This window comes from Arachis duranensis, chromosome 5 (genome assembly GCF_000817695.3).
Source record: "Arachis duranensis cultivar V14167 chromosome 5, aradu.V14167.gnm2.J7QH, whole genome shotgun sequence".
Lineage (NCBI taxonomy): Eukaryota > Viridiplantae > Streptophyta > Magnoliopsida > Fabales > Fabaceae > Arachis > Arachis duranensis.
Genome location: NC_029776.3, coordinates 26,074,496 through 26,087,456, shown reverse-complemented (window position 1 = coordinate 26,087,456; position 12,961 = coordinate 26,074,496). Strand labels below are relative to the sequence as shown.

Genomic DNA, 12,961 nt, shown 5'->3' with positions numbered 1-12,961 from the left:
TAAAATATTAGTTGAAATAAAAAAGTAATATCTATCTATTAATTAATATTCTTTATTTTAAAATTATATAATACTTTTTAATTTTATTTCTTAAATAATCTTATTTGTAACAACTATTTTAAATTAAAAAATATTTTATGTCATAAATATTATAACAAATAAACTTTCTAATTCAATGAGTGGTAACTAATATTTGAAAATTATAATGAATAGTAGAACAATTATTTAAAAGTATAGAAGTTAATTTTGATATATTAAAATATGTATATCATTTTACATAGTCATTCAATTACATTTATTTTTTTAAATAATTATTTACGTGATGAATGTAAAAATTATTTTTTTAATTATAATACATAATTAAATAGATGCATAAAATCTTTAATTTGATAGTATAACAAAATTAAATTAAAAAATATATAAAAAATTTAATTATTTTAAAAAGAAATAGATAAAAAATAATTATAAATTAAGTTTCTATTATTTTATATAAACATATTTTTATATACAGGTTTAGTTTTTTTTATATATATATAATTTTAGTTTCAAATTATAAATACTAGTATATCAATATGTCAATTATGAATTATTCACTCTTTTATTATTAAATGTGTATAAAAATAAGTAAAAGTAAAATTAATTAAGATGACAAATTATTTATAATTTAATTAAAATAATTTAAGCTCAAATTTTAAAAATAAAAATTTTTTTTAAAAAATTATATATAATAAATAGTATTTTAAGAATAAAAATATTTATTAAATCTTTTTAATTTTTATATCTCTATTATATTTTTAATATAATTAACCATGCTTAATAACATTTATTTTAGTAAAAATATTTTTGTCTCCACTCCTAAAATTTGTTGAGTTCATCACTGCGGCTACCCTTCATTCTCTCTTCCTTATAATGTAGAGTTTCTTTATTCGTTAACTATCCTTGAGAAGAAACAAGAATATTGTATAGATCTCAATTGAATACTTGATTTTTTTTTTCTTTTTTTTTTCCCTCTCTGTTTGTCTCTGATATCAAACTAGGAAAGATCACTTATTAATTCCCTCAAAAATTTCCCTTCTCGTTTGTATCTTATTCACGGCATCAAAGGTTAAAATACCACAAACCTTATCTTGAATTGGTCCCCTCATTCTTCCTTCAATTGTACCCAATTTCTCATCATAAATTCACATTGATTATCTATTATCACATTTTGGTGATTATAAATAAATATAGATTAATAATTACTAGCTCTGATCATTATGTGGAGTATGGATGCTCCTAATTATCTTGTGAGCATGTTAGACATTACCCTTCTTAATTCTCTTGGCCAAGACAAGAACAAGAAGAAGAAGAACGATATTAAGGAGAAGAAGAAAGGTTATTAGGATATGAAACAAGGTAACGGACGTTCATTTGAAGATTATGGGTCTTACAAACCCATTCAAAGTCTCGTACACTCTCTATGCCATATTTCCCATTATTGGACTCATAATTTCATTCTACTTTGTGCCCCTTCCCTTCATTACAACATTTCAAATCAAACTTCCATATTATTCCATTTCCACCCCACTCATGGTCAACACCTCTTCTAATTCTTCAGGTACTTAGTTATTCTTCATTCTTGTAAGGAAAATCATTCATATGCAACAAATTTATATGAATAATATGCTTGTTTAAATTATTGACGGGATATGATTTCTATTCATTTACTAATTAAAGATATGTATATGATCTATACTTGATGATTGTTTCTGGCAAAGTTTTGATGAACTTTATTTTATTTTATTTTATTTTATTTTATTTTATTTTATAGTTGGCAATAAAAGTTCGTAGAAACATACAACTGTTACAAATTGATAAAAATAAAATCTAAGATAGAGGAATAGAAATTGTTTCTAAATATGTATGTTCTGCTTTTTTTTTTTTTCTCATCAAGAAAAATAGAATATGCAAATGAGAGTTCATGTGACTACTCCGATGGCAAATGGGTCCGTGACGAAAGAGGACCTTTGTATAATGGAACCTCCAAATATTGCAAGATGAAGAAAAATCAAAATTGCATCGCTAATGGAAGGCCTAACACAGAGTATCTTTATTGGAGATGGAAACCCAATGATGATTGCAACCTTCCTAGGTTTGATCCTAGTACTTTTCTCCAACTAATTAGGAACAGACACGTGGCATTTGTTGGAGACTCTGTTGCTAGGAACCAAATTGAGTCCCTTATTTGCATGCTTGGTAGTAATAATGATGATGACTCATCAAAACCAAAACGTTTGTACCATAAAGGTTCACGAAAATGGAACATTCTCTCCCACAATGCAAACTTGTCCTTCTATTGGTCCCCATTTCTTGTGAGAGGTGATATGAGATCCCAGAAAGGGCCACATTACAATACAATTTATTTGGATCATGTTAATGAGAGGTGGGCAAGGGACTTGGATGAAATGGACATGGTTGTAATTTCACTAGGGCATTGGTTTGATGTTCCTTCAATTTACTATGTGGGTGGTTCAATTTCAAGTTGCCTAAAGTTGCCACAACTTGGTTATTGCAATCATCATGTTAATGATTTTTATGATCCGTTAAGACAGGCTTTAAGGGTTGCTCTTAATACCATAATCGAAGCGAAAGCAACTAAAGGTGACAAACTCGATGTGATTGTTAGAACGTATTCACCGTCTCATTTTGAAGGTGAGTGGAACAAAGGTGGTACTTGTTTGAAGGATAAGCCTTATGAAGATGGGGAGAAGAAGGTTGAAGGAATGGATGCTGAGATAAGAAGGATTGAGATGGAAGAAGTGGAAATTGTTAAGGAGAAAGCCAAAGAATTTGGAGGGTTAATTAGGTTAGAGATAATGGATGTGACTAAGTTAGCATTGTTGAGACCAGATGGCCATCCAGGTCCTTATACGAATCCTTTTCCATTTGCATCCAAAATTGTTCAAAATGATTGTGTTCATTGGTGTTTGCCAGGGCCTATAGATACATGGAATGAAATTTTATTAGAGATTATGAAGAAGTTGGTGCTACATTCAAAGGCTGAATAATACTCCTGATGAGACATTCTCCACATTCTTGTTAATAATCTTTTTGTGGTTTAATCTTCCGCCTTATGATTATAAATATACATTGGAAATTAGAATACAGTTCCATAGTAAAAAATAAATGAATATTAGAAAAGTTTTGATAAAGGAATAATTATAATGTTTATTTATTGTGGTTGCTCTCTCCTTTAGATCAGTACTAGAAAGAAAATATTTGCAAACATTTTATGATGATTCCACACAAAATTTAATTTTGTTATAAATTTTAAGATTAAATATAATTTTGGCCCTTATAATTTAGATTGAAAATCAAAATCGACTCCAAAATTATTTTACATTCAAAATGGATCCTAATGTAAAATTTTATTTTAAAATAATCATTTATCTAAATTTTGGGCAAAAATACTCCTTTTTCAAATGTTTTCAATTTTTTATCTTCTCTAAAATTTAAGATTCTAAAAATCAAATTGAATCGATCTGTTCAATCGGATTAATTGAAAATCAGTCATATGGCCAATCCAATTGATTCTTAGAACCGTTCTACAAAAAATTGATAAAAAATCGGTCAAATCGATGGTTAATAAAAAAAATCGATCGAATCGGTCAACTTTTTAAAAGTACCGATTTTGAAATATGGGTCTGAAACGGCATTGTTTTGACAAAAAAAAAACAAAAAAAAAAAACAAAATGAACCCACTTACCCTCATTCTTACCTGGTAACCTGTAACCCAACCCATTATTTTGAGACTCAGTCCCCTTCCCCTCACTCACCAGCCACAACACTTCAACCCTAAATCCCTAATTTCACTACCAAGTTCCAATCTTCATCCAATTCTAACAGAAGCCATCGTCCCTCCCAATCTACCACAATCAACGCCGCATCAGAGCTACTATCACCGGATAGAAGAGCCTTCAACAAGCGGAAGGAAGTTACCGTCGTGGATTGAAGCTACTGTCAACGACGTCATTCATCTGGTTGTCTAAACTCCGAAGCTCCCGTGGTCGGCGTCGTCTGCTCGTCTGGTCGTTGGAAGCTTCTCTGTCAATGTTGTCGGGCATCTGTTCTGCCGTCGTGACCTAGCCGCCTTCTCTATTTTCTGCTGCAGTGAGTTGTACTACGTTTTCAACTAATTTTTTTGTTAATTATATGAATTATATGAATTGATATGAGCTATATGAATTGATGCAGAGTTCTTTTTTTGGTTAATTATATGAATTATATAAATTGATGCAGAGTTCTTTTTTTGTTAATTATATGAACTGATATGAATTGATATGAACTATATGAATTGATGCAGAGTTCTTTATTTGGTTAATTATATGGATCGATGCAGAGTTCTATTTGTACTGGCTGCTGTATGTAATTCAGTTTTGGATTATTCGGTTAATTAATTATTTAGTTAATTATCTGTAATGGCTTATGTATGTAATTCGATGTTGGATTTTGAATTTTTCCTGTGATTGTTGTAATTGCTGCTGTATATAATTCACTAATTTGTAATGGGCTAATGGTTGTTGTATGTAATTCAATTTTGGACTTTGAATTTAGTTGTAATTGTTGGTCTGGCTGCTGTATGTAATTCTCGAAATTTTGCTGTAATTGTTGTAATGCCTGCTGTATGTAATTCACTAATTTGTAATTTGTATATTGTATGTAATTTATATGGAACAAGTACAAAGTGATCAACAACCACAAGATAATGCCATCCAAGAATCTCAAACAGGTTCTTCTCGAGAAAAATCTGACCCGGTTCGGGAATATTTCATTGTGAAGTATGACAAAAATCAAAAGGATATATGCATCTTTTGTTTAAATACTTATAATGGAAGGGGTATATATAGGATGAAATATAACTTTGCAAAAATTCTTGGACAAATTAAAGTATGTAACAGTCACCGAAGAGGTTGAAATTCAATTCAAAAGGCTTTTGATGAAAAAAAAAATAAGATGGAAAAAAATTTTGAGGAGGAGTCTTATTGTGTGGAACCACAAGCACAATAGTCTGAATCGCCTAATCCTATACATCCTGTTGTTCCTACAACAATGGGAGACGAAGAAAAGAGAAGAGATGTTGTTGCTACACAAATTGGAAGTCATTTTAAAGATAGGACTACTCCAGAGTTTCAACTGACTTTGAAAAGTATTTTGGCCAGTAAAGAAATTATGCACAAGGCTAAGTTGGGATTTGCTAAATGGATCATTGATGCACATATTCCTTTCAATGCAATTCAATCACCTTACTTTCAACCTGCATTGGATGTTATTGCTGCAATTGGACCTGATTTCAAGGGACCATCATATGATGAAATGAGAGTTCATTTGCTAGTCAATCTCAAGAACATCATATGATGAAATGAGAGTTCATTTGCTAGCCGATCTTAAAAAAGAGTGTCAATTGCTTGTTGAAAAGTATTGGAGTTCGTGGAAAAGCACCGATTGTATGCTAATGGCAGATGGTTGGATTGATCAAAGGCAACAAAACTTAATTAACTTCCTAGTTTATTGTCCAACTAGTATGTCATTTGTTAATTCTGTTGATGCTTCTAATATGGTCAAAACTACCGATACTTTGTTTACTTTGTTTTCTGATGTTATTGAGTGGGTTGGACCTAGTAATATTGTGCATGTGGTCACTGATAATGCTGCTAATTATGTTTCTGCTAGAAAACTCATTCATGAAAAGTATCCAAATATTTTTTTGTCTTTTTGTGCTGCTCATTACATCAATCTTATTTTGAAAGATATTGCAAGTATTCCTCACATAGCTAACCTTGCTTCCGTGCTTTCAACGTGACTGTGTTTGTTTATATAACACCCTAGCATCCTAAGCCTTACCTCTAGCTGTAAAGTGAAGGATAACAAAGTGTCACAATAGTTCTGACGCTCATACAGTAGTATATGTAGAAGGAAATAGTAATACGAGAAGTCTGATGAATAAAATAAAGCTCAAGCCAGAGATAGAAAAGCGCAAAATATTCACACGATAACTACAAGCGTAAAGGCAGAGTCTGCGTAGTTTAGACTGACTAAATTATATATAGACATAACAGAGTTTTTAGAAGGTTAAACAGCAACATATATCTCTCAAAGTAAGCCTCTAAGGCTACAAAGTTACAAAAAAAATACAAAAGAGAGAGAGAATCTACATCAAAATGATCCAAAAATACAAAAGAGATAGTAAAAGATCATCTGCTCTGTTACCATCCCATAACTCATCGAGGTGGGTTGCGACCTGCATCTGAAAAACAACAACAACATATGGTATGAGAACCAGAGGTTCTTAGTATGGTAACATTTCCCAGTAATGTAAGATATAAGGTTTTGGGACGCCAAAGGCAATCTTAGAACTTCACATCAAGTATAAGATTCAAGCTTATAAAACAATTTAATAAAATCTTTAAACAGGCCATCTATCTTAGGGGATTTCTAAGATAACATTTAGACCGCTGTCCCACATCCTTCACCAGCCTAACCTCCATGCGATCCTATCACCACTGCCTACCGAGCTTTCCCAATCCCAGTAGAAAACACAAGTAATTACATACAAGTAATACACAAATAATGTTCATAATATAGCAAGTAAATAAAAAAGCAATTCAGTATGTTATACAGTTAGCCATAGGATGCAAGTAAACAAAGCAATCAACCACATAGAAAATACACATGATGAATGCCTGTCCTATTGGCTGTGATATCACATTGTCGGTTCAACTACCAACCCAACACATTTCCATCGGAATGTCGCCTTTCGGTCACGAATATAAATGGGAACCCCTAGGGATATAGTGCCTGGCACACTGTCCAAGTGATATAGTTTTTGGCACACTCTTATGATCCAAAAGGATGCGAGCGAGATCTTCAGCCATAAACCTCACAACTCAACGTAAGTGGGATTAACCACCGTCCTTGCCAGGCGCATAGTGACTCAACAGTCTCAGTATAAATCAGTATATATCATAGTTCTCAATGATCACTTTTAGTATTCAACAAATTCATCATTCAACTCCAAGTCCCAAACTCGCCTTAAACATTATCAATTCTCAAGTCCTTAAGTTCATCATCAATATAGTACTCCGTCATAATACCCAACTAGTTTATCCTAAGTACTCCAGAAACCTAAGTCTCAATCTTCTAAACTCATAACAAAAATTTACCAATTTAAATCACTAACTCATCTTTAATAGTCTTAGAGTCTAATTACTAGCTAAGAGTCTTAACTAAAAGTTAAAGAAGTTTGGAAAGCTAGAGAATCCTTGAAAATGAAGAAAAACCATTTTTCAGTAAAACAGGGGTCTTGCATACGCAAACCCCTGTTCTGCGTACGCACATGGTTGAAAAAGGGTGGTCACGTACACAACACCCTGCTTGTGTACACGAGTATCCAAAACAGAATGGAATCCTCGCGTCACGTGTTAAAAACTCGCCTACGCATGCCTTAAAATACATGCTCGCGTATGCATGCTAGTGCCCGCGTATGCGAGAGCATTTGGTAGTGGCTAATGCTCGCGTCGCGTGCACAGATCCATGTACGCATGCAGTCCCAAACTTAGAAAATTTTGTAAGTTGCAGAAAATAGATTTTTATACCAAACTTTAAACGCGCATAACTTTTTCGTTTTAAAATATTTTTTGTCCGTTCTTTGAATGTCTAAAAGCTCTCGTGTAACACCCCATTACCCTAAACCTTACTTCTAGCCGTAAAGCGAGGGATAACAAGGCGTCACGATATTTCTAAAGCTCATACATTAATAAATATAGGAGAAAATAGTAATACTAGGAGCCCAATAAAGGAATAAAGTTCAAAATTGCATAAGCGGAATTACAAAGCGCGAAGCGTTCACACACAATAACTAAAAACGTAAAGGCATAAGATACAACATGAGACTTAATATAATAATAGTCAAGATAAAAAGACGACTAGTCACAGCCTGCGGAGTTTAAGCCAGCTAGTCAAACTAGAATACAAAAAGAGTTTTGGAAGTTTTAAATATCTTATACAACTTATATCTCAATTCAAGCTTCTAAGGCCATAAAGTATAAAATAAAAAGGGTGAGAGAGAATACTACAACAAATAATCAAAATACAAAAGAGTGCATAAGATCCTCCACTCTGTCACTATCTCGCAACTCACCAAGGTGTGTTATGACCTACATCTGAAAAACAACAATATATGGTATGAGAACCAGAAGTTCTCAGTATGGTAACAGTGCCCAATATATAAGATATAAGGTTCTGCGATGCCAAAGGTAATCCTAGACCTTCACATCGAGAATAGATATTCAAGCTTAACAAAAAATAGATAACAAAAACCATAAGCCATAAACAGGGTTATCTAAACTTAGGAAATTTCTAACTAATACTAATCACACCGCTGTATCCCACAGCCTTTGCCAACCTAACCTCCGTGCGATCCCCATCGCTACCGCCTCTCGATCCTCCTTAACGCCAGACAATCACAAGTATATACAAGCAAATAAAACACAGGTAATATTCATGTATAGCAAGTAAACAATTAGCATTTAGGCATGTTCTTCAAATAGGCATAACTCAAGTAATCAGAGCAAGCAAGCATGTAGAAGATGCAAATGATGAATGTCTGTCCTATTGGCTCGTGATATCACTTGTCGGTCCATAAATGCCAACCCAACACATCCTTTTGGATGTCGCCTTTCCTGCCACGCCAGGGATATAGTGCCCTGCACACTCATGCAGCAGAGAATCTGCTTCGCCAGGAATATAGTGGCCTACACACTCATGCGGCAGAAAAAGTTATCAATCATAATTTCATCCCAGGGATATAGTGCCCTGCACATTGTCATTCCATATCCGACAAGTTCACCATCTTATCATATCGATCTATTCTCAACCTTCAAGCCTCAGAATCCCAGGGATATAGTGCCCTACACACTCTTGCAGTAGTGAATCTTCTACGCCATGGATATAGAGCCCTGCACACTCTCATTATCCAACAGATTTATAATCCTTTTCCAAGTTACCAAGTTCCAATCTCATCATCACCATCATTAATCCTTAAGTTCCTCAAATACGACATAATCATTCCAAATCTCAAAGTCTCATCAAAGAAATACCTCACTACACCATATTCATTAATCTCATTCACAAACCTTCCAAAGCCTAAGTCATGGGCTCTAAACTCATATCAAAGAAAATCACTAATTCAAATTAACTATCCTATCTTCACTAGTCTTATAGTATAATTACTAGCCACAAGTCTTAAAAAAAAGTTATAGAAGTTTGGAAAGTTAGAGAACCATTAAAAGTGAAGAAAAATCATTTTTTCAGCAAAACAGGGTGTATGCGTACGCATACCATAAATTTGCATACGTATACCTGCCTTTGGCCCATCTCGCGTACGCATACATAGAGCTGTATACGCATGAGGACCTGGCAGAGACGCACACCCGCGTATGGGGGTGCTTGCGTACGCATACCATCACAGAATTGCAAAATTATGTAAAGTTGCAGAAATCAATTTTAAACACCAAACTTTAAACGTTCATAACTTCCTCTACAAAAATTCATTTTTATCAAATTTTATACCAATTTAAAGATCTTTAAATGAACTATAATTTAAGATAAATTTCAACCAATTTCGAAAATAAGGGCTCAAGTTATGATCCATCAAAGTTTACCAAAAACAAGTTTTTACCAAAGAAGACAATTCTCAAATTTTCCAAAACTTCCAAATCCAACCAACTCAAACATACTCAAAACAACCCTAAAATAATTATAGGCACTCCCCGAACATTTATCAATCACTTAACTATCAAAACCTCTCAATACTCTCCTCCTTCAACTTCAATTCCTCCTAAATTCACACAAAAAATTTCTCAATCATCCATTCTCAACAAGAACCACAACAACCAATAATCCATATCATCATCAACAATCATCTTTAACATCAACGCCCAACATTATAACTCATCAAGGTATCATACTCATCAATAATTATTGTCTACCAACATATATATACTTATCATCATATTCAAACTCATACAACCTCCATCTAAGCCACAATCAAACATAGCATTTATATACAATTAATCATACAACCACATTATTCAAACCTATCTTAAAGGCCACTTGCCTAAATTTCCAGGAACATTACATATTACATAAAGAAAACCAAAATCATACCTTGGCCGATTTTCAAAAATGCACCAAACACCAAAATGAAGCCACCAAGCTCGATCCAATGCCTCAAATCAACTCCAACAAACACCAAAACTCAATCTAACATTATACAACATACCAACATCAAACCTAGGATTCACAAAACAACTAAATACAAGGGTTTAGTGAGACTTTACCTTACCCAATGAGATTAGAAACAAAATCCAACAATATTTCAATGCTAGATAACCCATAAACAAACAAAATAACAAAATTTACTCAAAAACCAAACGTAAAAATGCAAAATTGTTAGGGCTGAAAATTGGAGATTGAGTTTCAAGATCTTACCAGCAAAACTTAGTTAGAAGTGACGGGCTCAGCGAAAACTTTGCGTGACTGCAAACGGCTCGTCAATCTGAACTCTGTAGTTCAAGATATGGCCAAAAGAAGGAGGAGATGAATAGTAACATTGTCTTCTCCTCTCTTCTCATCTACCCGCTCTTTCCACTAAAATGATCTGAAAGCTCATTAATAGAGCATATATATGTTGGGCCTTGGGCCGATTTAATCCATTAGCGTTTTTAGCCCGTTTGGCCAACTTTGGGCCAAAACCTTTAATATTAACATCCGGTTTTTTATTATAAATTATTTTTGTCCTTTCAAAACAATAAATTCAATTTCAAAATGACAAAATCTTATTTTTCTCCATATGCGTTTCAGGTTAGACTAGAGCCAATATTGCTGGTCAAAGTGTCGGTACTCATTTTTACAAAAAATTTCATAAAAGATACATTTTCCTACTTAGAAAAATTCATTGAACTCAAATTTTACCTTTTTATTTTCAAAATATCATTTTTATATTTTTGAACCTATTTCGGACAGATAAGTTATTATTTTATTAAAGTGTTTATTCCAGTTCTTACATCTCGACCCCAAATTTCATAAAAACCAAGTTTCATAAAAAATAAAGGTCCGGATGTCAAGTTATTTCTTGTCAAAATTTGTCAAAAATAAGGTTTTGAACAAAATCATCAAAGTTCTCTAATTTCCAAAGTCTCAAAACCAAACCAAATCATATACATTCTAATTCATATAAAAACTCATTGTTCAACACCCACAATTACATCCATACCATATGTTCCATCACTTACCAATTCACTTCCTCTATCATTTTCACACCTAATCATCATTCAATTTACCAATCCCTCAATCAAAATTTAACCATATCATCCATGAATATTAGTCCATACGTACAATCATCATTTATCATCTATCATCATCATATTAGCTCTCTATCACAATCATATTTCAACATCAATAATCAACATCATAATTCATCGAAATCACCAAAATCATTAAAATCATCATCACATACCATCAATTAAACAATTATCGACAACCAATTCAATCCTATCCTAAGGTTTACTAGTCTAAGATTCACGAAACATTACACATTACATAGAGAAAACCAAAATCATACCTTAGCTGATTTCCAATATGAACCAAATTACCAAATTTGATTCCAACAAACTTTCAATCACAAACAATCCACTAATCTCAATTCTAATGCTCCAAATTAACTCCAATAATTACAATTTCAAGTTATACATACCTTATTACCACAATTAATACTTACAGTTCACCAAATTCACAAATCCACGAGGGTAAAGAGGAACCTTACCTTTTCCAATGGTGTTTGGGGTACAAACCAACAATAACCCACTATTGGATGGCACCTAAACAACCAAAATCACAAAATTTATTCAAAACCTAAATCTAAATTTTTGAAATTATTAGGATTGAAGAATGGAGTTTGAAATTAAAAATCTTACCAGCAAATCCTAATTAGAAGTGACGGACTCAGCGAGAACTTTGCGTAACTACAAACGGGATGCGAAAATTGAAACACCGTAGATCAAGTTATGATCGATTTAAGATGGATGTAAATAGTAACTTCCCTTTCTTCTCTCAACTCACTTCAGCAACTAAGTTAGTGTTTTTGTGATATCATGAGCTAATTTGGCACACTAAAGTTGTTTATACACCTTCTTTCAAACTTGAAAAATTAATGACACAAAAAATATAAAATTGAAACAACACTGCAGAGAGGAGGTTACTGTGTTGGTGGCGTTCGTCGGGGGAGTAAGGGTAGGCCATCGGACAGCATGGGGTGATGAGTGTGCCTATGATGAAGGGACGGCACAATGATGCGGTGGCAGTGGGGGGTGGTGGGCTTCAACGGTGACGGAACCGCGCGAACGATGGTTGGTGCCACGACGGCGTGAGGGAGGGCGACATGAGGGAGGACGCGCCCACTGAGGTGCGATTGAGGAGGGCGATACGAGGGCGGGGGAGCGGGGTGTAAGAGGATGGCGACACGAGGGAGGAAGAGGTGATGCCGGCGCTAAGAGAAAAGAAAAAGAAAAATGATACTGAGAGAAAACTAGAATTAGGTAAGAGTTGAAAAAGCTGAAAAAAATCTGATTATATTTCATTAATTAAAAATCTAATTTTTAAAATTTAAATTATCTTTTTTTAATCTATTATTTAGGTTGTTCAGAAAAAATGTTATTCTCCTATATTTTCTTATTGTAAATATAGAATATATTAAACGTTATTAGTACATAAATAAATAAGTATCTTTTAATATGCAATACTTTAAATAACAAACATAATTTTTTATTTTTAAATAATAAATATAAAATATATAAATATAAAAATATAAAATTTTTTTATTTATTAAGATCAATTATTATAATATAAATTTTTATAATATTAAAAA

The 12,961-nt window shown here is 33.0% G+C and overlaps 1 protein-coding gene across 1 annotated transcript; it reads left to right on the top strand.

The window, feature by feature from the left end:
* Positions 1-1,817: 1,817 nt before the first annotated feature.
* LOC107488885 (xyloglucan O-acetyltransferase 1-like) lies at positions 1,818-3,102 on the top strand. Its single transcript, XM_016109668.3, has one exon. The coding sequence runs from the start codon at positions 1,899-1,901 to the stop codon at positions 3,045-3,047; it is 1,149 nt and encodes a 382-aa protein (XP_015965154.2). The 5' UTR covers positions 1,818-1,898; the 3' UTR covers positions 3,048-3,102.
* The last annotated feature ends 9,859 nt before the right edge of the window (positions 3,103-12,961 follow it).

Coding starts and splice junctions, on each gene's coding strand:
- LOC107488885 (XM_016109668.3), top strand. CDS start 1,899: ATGTATGTTCTGCTTTTTTTTTTTTTCTCATCAAGAAAAATAGAATAT.